Here is a 9,486-nt window from a genome sequence, read left to right as displayed (position 1 = left end):
TGCCTGAACGTCTGGAACCTCAGCCAGACGTTTGTGCAAAAGAATAGACAGAGCAGAAATCTGTCCCTTTAAGGAACTAGCAGACAATCCTTTCTCCAATCCCTCTTGGAGAAAGGACAATATCCTAGGAATCCTGACTTTACTCCATGAGTAACCCTTGGATTCACACCAATGAAGATATTTACACCATATCTTATGATAGATTTTCCTGGTGACAAGCTTTCGAGCCTGAATTAAGGTATCAATGACCGACTCGGAAAAACCACGCTTTGATAGAATCAAGCGTTCAATCTCCAAGCAGAGAAATTAGATTTGGATGTTTGAAAGGACCTTGGAGTAGAAGGTCCTGCCTCAGCGGCAGAGTCCATGGTGGAAAAGGACATATCCACCAGATCTGCATACCAAGTCCTGCGTGGCCACGCAGGAGCTATCAAAATCATTGAAGCTTTCTCCTGCTTGATCTTGGCAATCAGACTAGGGAGCAGAGGAAACTGTGTAAACACATAAGCCAGGCTGAAGGACCAGGGCGCTGCTAGAGCATCTATCAGCGCTGCCTTGGGATCCCTTTACCCGTAACAAGGAAGCTTGGCGTTCTGACGAGATGCCATGAGATCCTGTTCTGGTTTGCCCCATAGTTGAATCAGCTGGGCAAATACCTCCGGATGGAGCTCCCACTCCCCCGGATGAAAAGTCTGGCGACTTAAGAAATCTGCCTCCCAGTTCTCTACTCCTGGGATATGGATAGCTGAGAGATGGCAAGAGTGGACCTCTGCCCATAGAATTATCTTTGAAACCTCCAACATCGCCAGGGGGCTCCTTGTACCCCCCTGATGGTTGATATAGACTAGTGTCGTGATGTTGTCCGACTGAAATCTGATGTACCTGACCGCAGCTAGCTGAGGCCAAGCCTGAAGAGCATTGAATATCGCTCTTAGTTCCAGAATGTTTATCGGAAGGAGGGCTTCCTCCTGAGTCCACGAACCCTGAGCCTTCAGGGAGTTCCAGACTGCGCCCCAGCCCAGAAGACTGGCATCTGTCGTCACTATAGCCCATTCTGGCCTGCGGAAGCTCATTCCCCTGGACAGATGGACCCGAGATAGCCACCAGAGAAGGGAATCCCTGGTCTCTTGATCCATATTTAAGCAGAGGGGACAAATCTGTGCAATCCCCATTCCACTGATTGAGCATGCAAAGTTGCAGTGGTCTGAGATGTAGGCGGGCAAACGTTACTACGTCCATTGCCGCTACCATTAAGCCGATTACTTCCATACACTGAGCCACCGATGGCTGAGAAGTGGAATAAAGAGCACGGCAGGAAGGTAGAAGCTTTGACAACCTGACCTCTGTCAGAAAAATCTTCATTTCTACTGAATCTCAGAGTTCCTAGGAAGGAAACTCTTGTTAGAGGGGAGAGAGAGAACTCTTTCCTTTGTTCACCGTCCACCCATGAGACCTCAGGAATGCCAGAACAATGTCTGTATGGGACTTGGCGATTTGAAAATTAGACGCCTGTATCAGAATGTCGTCTAGGTAAGGATCCACCGCTATGCCTCGTGGCCTTAGAACCGCCAGTAGGGACCCTAGAACCTTCGTAGATTCTTGGTGCCGTGGCTAACCTGAAGGGAAGAGCCACAAACTGGTAATGCCTGTCTAGGAAGGCAAACCTGAGAAACAGATGATGATCTCTGTGTATCGGAATGTGGAGATAAGCATCCTTTAACTCCACGGTAGTCATATTGACCCTCCTGGATCATAGGTAGGATATTTCTCAGGGTCCCATCCTTCAAGATGGAGACTATTCGAACCATGTTTAGGATCTTGAGATCCAAGATTGGTCTGAAAGTTCCCTCTTTTTTGGGAACTATAAACAGATTTGAATAGAATCCTTGCCCCTGTTCCTCCCTTGGAACTGGGTGGATCACTCCCATAACCAGAAGGTCTTGAACACAACGTAAGAAAGCCTCTCTCTTTATCTGGTTTGCAGATAATTGTGAGAGATGAAATCTCCCCTTTGGAGATGAGGCTTTGAAATCCAGAAGATATCCCTGGGAAACAATCTCCAGAGCCCAGGGATCCTGGACGTCTCTTGCCCAAGCCAGGGCGAAGAGAGAAAGTCTGCCCCCAACTAGATCCGGTCCCGGATCGGGGGCTACTCCTTCATGCTGTCTTAGAGGCAGCAGCAGGTTTTTTGGCCTGCTTTCCCTTGTTCCAAGCCTGGTTAGGTCTCCAGACTGGCTTGGACTGGGCAAAATTTAATTCTTGTTTTGTAGTAGAGGAAGTTGAAGCTGCGCCACTCTTGAAGTTTCGAAAGGAACGAAAATTAGTCTGGTCCTTAATTTGTTGGACCTATCCTGGGGAAGGGCGTGGCCTTTTCCTCCAGTAATATCAGAAATGATCTCCTTCAGTCCAGGCCCGAATAGGGTCTGCCCTTTGAAGGGGATGTTGAGAAGCTTAGACTTTGAAGTAACGTCAGCTGACCAGGATTTAAGCCATAGCGCCCTATGCGCCTGAATGGCAAAACCTGAATTCTTAGCCGTTAGCTTTGTTAAATGAAAAACGGCGTCAGAAATAAATGAATTGGCTAACTTAAGAGCTTTAAGCCTGTCTAGGATATCATCCAATGGGGTCTCCACCTGTAGAGCCTCTTCAAGAGACTCGAACCAGAAAGCTGCTGCAGCAGTGACTGGGGCAATGCATGCAAGAGGCTGGAGAATAAAACCTTGTTGTATAAAGATTTTCTTAAGGAAACCCTCTAATTTTTTATCCATTGGATCTAGGAAAGCACAACCGTCCTCGACGGAGATAGTTGTATGCTTTGCTAAGGTAGAGACTGCTCCCTCCACCTTAGGGACCGTCTGCCACGAGTCCCGTGTAGCGGCATCTATGGGAAACATCTTTTTAAAAGCAGGAGGGGGAGAGAACGGTACACCTGGTCTATCCCATTCCTTCGTAATAATTTCTGAAAACCTCTTAGGGATTGGAAAAACATCAGTGTAAACAGGCACTGCAAAGTATGTGTCCATTTTACACAATTTCTCTGGGACTACAATGGTGTCACAGTCATCCAGAGTTGCTAAAACCTCCCTGAGCAACAAGCGGAGGTGTTAGAGCTTAAATTTAAATGCTGTCATTTCAGAGTCAGACTGAAGTAACGCCTTCCCTGAATCAGAAATGTCACCCACAGATAGAAGCTCTCCTGTTTCGGCTTCTGTAGATTGTGAGGGTATATCAGACATAGCTACTAAAGCGTCAGAAAGCTCTGTATTTGTTCTAGCCCCAGAGCTGTCTCGCTTTCCTTGTAACCCTGGCAGTTTGGACAATACCTCTGTGAGGGTATGATTCATAACTGCCGCCATGTCTTGTAAGGTAAACGCATTGGACGCGCCAGATGTACTTGGCGTCACTTGCACGGGAGATATAGGTTCTGACACATTGGGAGAGCTAGGTGGTTTAACCTCCCTTTTGTCAGTCTGAGAAACCTCTGGTGATAAATCTTTAAAACCCATAATATGGTCTTTATAACTTATAGAAAGGTCAATGCATTTGGTACACATTCTAAGAGGGGGTTCCACAATGGCTTCTAAACATAATGAACAAGGAGTTTCCTCTATGTCAGACATGTTTGACAGACTAGTAATGAGACCAGCAAGCTTGGAAAACTTTAATAAATGTGAAAAAGCAATTAAACAAAAACGGTATTGTGCCTTTGAGAAAAAAAACTACCACAAACTGCAAAACAGTGTTAAAAAGTAGTAAACTCTACGAAATTTTTACACTGTGTATAAGTAACTAAAGCAGCATTGCACCCACTTGCAAATGGATGATTAACCCCTTAGGCCCCAAACCGGATTAGAAAAACGGTAAAACCGTTAAAAAAACAGTCAAACACACTGCCACAGCACTGCTGTGGCTCCTACCTGCCCTTAAAGGGACATTATACACTCATTTTTTCTTTGCATAAATGTCTTGTAGATTATCTATTTATATAGCCCATAAAGTTTTTTTAAAAAATAAATGTATAGTTTTGCTTATTTTTAAATAACATTGCTCTGATTTTCAGACTCCTAACCAAGCCCCAAAGTTTTATGTGAATACTGTCAGCTACCTTCTCCAGCTTGCTCCTGTTTGTGTAAAGGGTCTTTTCATATGCAAAAGAAGGGGGAGGGGGGAGGGTCTTATTTGCCACTTGCAGTGGGCTTTCCAGCTACCTTTTCAACAGAGCCAAACAGAGCTTCTAAGTAAGTTTTTAAACAGTTTTATACTGGGTTTTTATATCAGTATCTGTGCATCTTATTCTTTATAGTAGTGTCTATTACATGCAGTTATATGAAAATGAGTGTATACTGTCCCTTTAAACACGATTTTTGCAGGAAAAAACCCTCAATAGTGGTCCTAGATGCCAGAGGGCTCCTTTAGGGAAGCTGGATGTCTCAGTCTGAATATCAACTGCGCATAAAGTGCGCGAAAATAGGCCCCTCCCACCATGCACTCAAAGTCAGAGGGCCTTAAAAAAAGTACTCCTAGGAGTAATCAAGCTAGTCATGTGGAAAACTAGGCCCCAAATAAAGATTTCACCCTCAGAGAAAAAAGCGTTTTTCTATAAACCATGCAAACGTTTTTACACTATGTAATATGAGTATTAACATGAATATTACCCTTTTTTGCAAGCATGATCCCAGTCATTATTAAATCACTGTATCAGGCTTACCTTAAATATAACAGGCACTGTAAGCATTTTCTAGACCTCATCTCTCTAGAAAAAAATATACTGAACATACCTCAAAGCAGGTAATCTGCAGACCGTCCCCCCAACTGAAGTTTTCTTTCCATACTCTTCAGTTATGTGCGAGAACAGCAATGGACCTTAGTTACAAACCGCTAAGATCATCAAACCTCCAGGCAGAATTCTTCTTCCAATTTCTGCCTGAGAGTAAAACAGTACCGTTTAAAAATAAACTTTTGATTGAAGGTAAAAACTACCCTAAGTCACCACATCTCTCTTGATACTTCCTTTCTTGTCGAGAGCTGCAAGAGAATGACTGGGGGTGGCAGTTAGGGGAGGAGCTATATAGACAGCTCTGCTGTGGGTGTCCTCTTGCAGCTTCCTGTTGGGAAGGAGAATATCCCACAAGTAATGGATGAACCCGTGGACTGGATACACCTTTACAAGAGAAAATGGAAATAACTAATTTGTCAGAAAAGATCTTTTTACTCATCTAAGCGCCACTGCATTGTCTTTTTACTATGCGTTTGTTGATTATGCAATTCTCCAGAATTTAAAAGTGCATTGAAGTATGATTACATTCATAAAACTACCAAGACATTCCAATAACAGGACAGACAAGTTTTGCGTCATATTTTTAATATTTTGATCTGCATAGCGATTTTTTTTTTCTCATTTTACAATATTTTTGAGACTTAATTTCCAGAATGCATATTAAACATTTGTTAAATAGGTTAGAAAAAAACCCGAATGTCATTAAAAAAAAATTAATTGTTTTTAAACCTTTTTTATTTTGATTTTCTGTTTAATTAAAAAAAAAAAAAAAAAAGGCATTTTCCTTTTACGGAGTTTCATGCTTCCATATAGTGAATGGCCATCTCCAGTGTTTTGAGGTAATTTTTGGCTATACATAATTTTTATATTATATTATATTTTTATAATTTGATCTCTTTTCTTACAAGATTTTATTAGGTCCAATGTTACCTCCGGTGACTTTTTTGTGCTTGTTTTAATAACGTATCAAAGTCAAGAGTTTCAAATTTACTCCTAACAGGTGCTGGATCGAACTCATCACGGTTTGAATCTGTAAAAGCAAAATCAAAAAAGACTTAAGGGAACAAAATCACACATGGGAAGCAGGGCAAATATATCACGACTTGCTAGCTACTATAATTGTATTACATATTACATTAAATGAATATGAAACCCAAAATTCATTTCATAAATCAGATAGAGCATCCAATTTTAAACAACTTTCTAATTTACTTCTACTATACATTGTTCTCCGTTCTCTTGGTATCTTTTGTTGAAAAGCAGGAACGTATGCATAGGAGCCGGCCCATTGCTGGAGCAATATAAGGCAGCAATTTAAGCAAGAATGTCATTTGTAAGACCACTAGATGAGAGCACTATTTCCTGCTATGTAGTGCTCCAGGTGCCTACCTAGATCTCTCTTCAACACAGAATATCATGGGAACAAAGCAAATTTGATTTTTTTTTTTTTAAATGGTTTGCCCCGTCTGAATCAAAAAACATTTTGGGGTTTCATATCCCTTAAAGAAATATATACATACATATATACACATACACATACCTGTATACACACACTGCAGCTATACATTATCCAGAGACCAAATATTCCATTAAAATGTATTCAATCTACAAGTTACACATAAATGGCTATATCAGCAAACCCACATAATTCCCTTAAACAAAATTTCAGACATTTCTATTCAGGAAACCAACTTCTACCTCTAGTGTTTACAACACATAAAGAGTGCTTCAGTGTATAGCTCATATATGGACGTTAAACTGGCTGGCATCAGTTAGTAGGCAGTCTGGACCCCTGTACATGAGTAACCCTAGGAAGCACTCTGAGAACTGGTAAATGTGCCACAGGCAACAGCACTTGGTTATCCAGAAAAGGAATAGATATAATATTTTTTTTAAAAGTAGGTTTGTGCATTTAACCTGAAATAAGTTTTCAAAGTCTAAAACCCTAAAATGGGGACGTTTATTTTCTAATGAAGATTTAGACATGGAGTTGGTTGAACCTTGATGCATCTCTTTACAACTTATTTAAACAATTTTCAGTATTTTCTGGGAAGCACCTGTAACTGTGTTCAGCACAATCTACTGTTTCACAACATCCTAATTCTATGCAGGTAAGAAATTTTAAAAAATGTTTCTATTTAAACAATTTTGATGTAGAGAGCACCGATAAAACCTGAAAACAAATCTTAGATCCTTAGATTCTTCGTATTGTTTACTTTTACAAAACAAACTTCAGAATTATACGCATTTCAGAAGAAAAGTCAACAAGAGAGAATACCGGAGTCTATTTGTAAAGCTACAACTGAAATTAGACTTAAGAAAACACTTACCAAGATCAGCATAATTTCTTTTACAAAACTGTCTTCTGCCACCAAAGCAAAGGTCAAAAGGCAACTCATCTGGGAGGCGCAATTTGTGGCCATTCTCTATAGCAGCAAAGGCTTCTCTAGTGCAATGGTATGTGACGAACCCATAATTATCTCTGTAAAAATCCCACATGACAGACGGTGAAGTTAGCAATAATAAAACTACATGACTGAGGAACATAGTTACCTAATATTAAGAACCTGACAATAAGTAGCATCTTCTTCAGTGAACGTACCCTTGTTCTCTAAAGTGAATTGTGCATTCCTCAATTTCTCCAAACACAGAAAAGCGTTGTCTCAACTCTGATCTGGTCATTTGACTGCTAATTTTACCAATGTACACAACTCTCCTCTCCTCCTGCAATGAGATAAATTACACATTTTAACATACTAAAATGTCCACGGATAATAAATATCTATCAATTTTACTTCTCTCTCTGTATCCTTTGTTGAGATACCTTCTTTCTAGGCCTGCTCAATAGCATTCATGTCTTAAGAATTATATAGCTGCAACAATGTTATACATATAATTCTAAAGACACATGCAAAACACGATACCAAACAATTTTTATTTATTTAATGCTAAATCAGGAACTTTTAATTTTGATTAACAGGTCACTTTAAATCTGTGTTAACATATCAACTGCAAACAAAAACCTCTGGTTCATTACAGCACGCCATTTTAGTATTAGCGTTTCCTATGTGTTTAACCCCAGAAAGAGGTTAACCCCACAGCTAAAACCTGACATGGGAACCACAACACACAGCAGTAAACGGCTGGCTACATACTTTATATAACTTGCCATGTCTTGCCCAAGAAATGAAGTGCTATGGTTACCAAGTGTTTTTTTTTTGCTGTGTAATTTAACCTCTGCAGAGTTTACCTACAGGAAGCGTGTTATTTTTGCACTAGTGTACCCTACTTTGTTTTTGCAGTAGAATATAAATATTGCTATAAATAATTCAGCCTAAAGGCAGAACTTTAATTCACTTTCAGCATTTAATTGTAATGTTTTGATTAACTGGAAATTAAAGCAGTTTTTAAAATTGTACATTATATTGCAGTAGTTGAAAACTACGTTAAAAATTCATAGCAGAGAAGTAAAAATACATTAAGTTTTTTAAAATGTCACAAATAAATTTGATTCCTTTGCTCTTGGTCAATCATCACAATTATTAAAAGGATATATATATATATATATATATATATATATATATATATATATATATATATATTTTTTTTTTTTTTTTTTTTCCATTAAAAATTATCCTCCATGTCTCAATATTAAATCAATACAAATATTTGCATAGGAAACTAGCACATCTAGGCAAGATTCCCCGCTTGCTTTTCCCCAGAAATACTCCATAAACAATGTTACCAATGCACAAGAGAATTCTGGGTAAGATATGAACGAACAGGCTGTCTAGTGAGCGATTTCTGTATTGCTGCAATAATCATGTTAAAAGGATCGCTGTGTTAAAACAGTATTTGAAGCAAAAAAACTGCGAATTTGCCCAGAATTTTCTTGTAACATTGTTTATGGAGTATTTCTGGGGAAAAGCAAGCGGGGAATCTTGCCAACATGTGCTAGTTTCCTATGCAAATATTTTTATTGAACATAAATATTAAAATATATATATATATATATATATATATATATATATATATATATATATTTATTTATTTATTATCACAAGAAAAAAAATAAGGGGGGGGTCTATTACAAGGAGGAAAAAAAAAAAAAAAAAAAAAAAAAAAAAAAGAGGATTTCTCACAAGAATGTCTTTACATCCGAGAGTCACAGGTTTGCAGATTGGGAAAGGCTAGGAGCAGGGTTAAATTTTTTTCCCTTAGAGCCAGTCATCAAAGCGCTGCTACTTTGCATAACTGCTCCGTATTTGACTGTTCTCTTCAAATAGTGCTTCACTCTGTCTGCACTGTAATAAGTAAAGCTTTCACAATACAGCCAGATCACAGCGCTGTTTGAAGAAAAGCGCCTGATATGAAGCAGCGAAGCTAAGCAAAAGTGCTAATAGTTCATGCTTATATTCTGTTCTTTCTTCAATGAAATCTCATATCACTGCATGTTCTCCATTGGGGTTATCCAGCTACATAGCAAGAACCTGAAGGGCCATTACTTATAAATTGAATTTTAAAAAAAAAATGGAGGGGGGGCTTTTTAAGGGGATAGGAAAGTAAAAACTAAACTTGTACGATTCATACAGAGCATGCAATTTCAAGACACTTAAACTTATATTTTCAATTGTACTTTGTACTCTGATCACTACTAAGATCCAACTGATTGGTAGCTACAAACATTTGCCTCAGCAGTATCACACCAG

At 39.2% G+C, this 9,486-nt stretch overlaps 1 protein-coding gene across 1 annotated transcript in view; it reads right to left on the bottom strand.

Moving 5' to 3' along the window:
- Positions 1-5,345: 5,345 nt before the first annotated feature.
- PPRC1 (PPARG related coactivator 1) overlaps positions 5,346-9,486 on the bottom strand; it is a 42,439-nt gene continuing 38,298 nt past the window's right edge. Inside the window, exons 12-14 of the mRNA XM_053692499.1 lie at positions 7,380-7,501; positions 7,108-7,259; positions 5,346-5,807 (exon numbers count right to left, since the gene is read on the bottom strand). Of these exons, the coding sequence (XP_053548474.1) occupies positions 5,704-5,807; positions 7,108-7,259; positions 7,380-7,501 (378 nt within the window). The 3' untranslated portion in view covers positions 5,346-5,703. The remainder of the gene's footprint in view (positions 5,808-7,107; positions 7,260-7,379; positions 7,502-9,486) is intronic.

Source organism: Bombina bombina, chromosome 9, assembly GCF_027579735.1.
Source record: "Bombina bombina isolate aBomBom1 chromosome 9, aBomBom1.pri, whole genome shotgun sequence".
NCBI classification, from domain to species: domain Eukaryota; kingdom Metazoa; phylum Chordata; class Amphibia; order Anura; family Bombinatoridae; genus Bombina; species Bombina bombina.
This window is presented reverse-complemented; position numbering and strand designations above follow the sequence as displayed.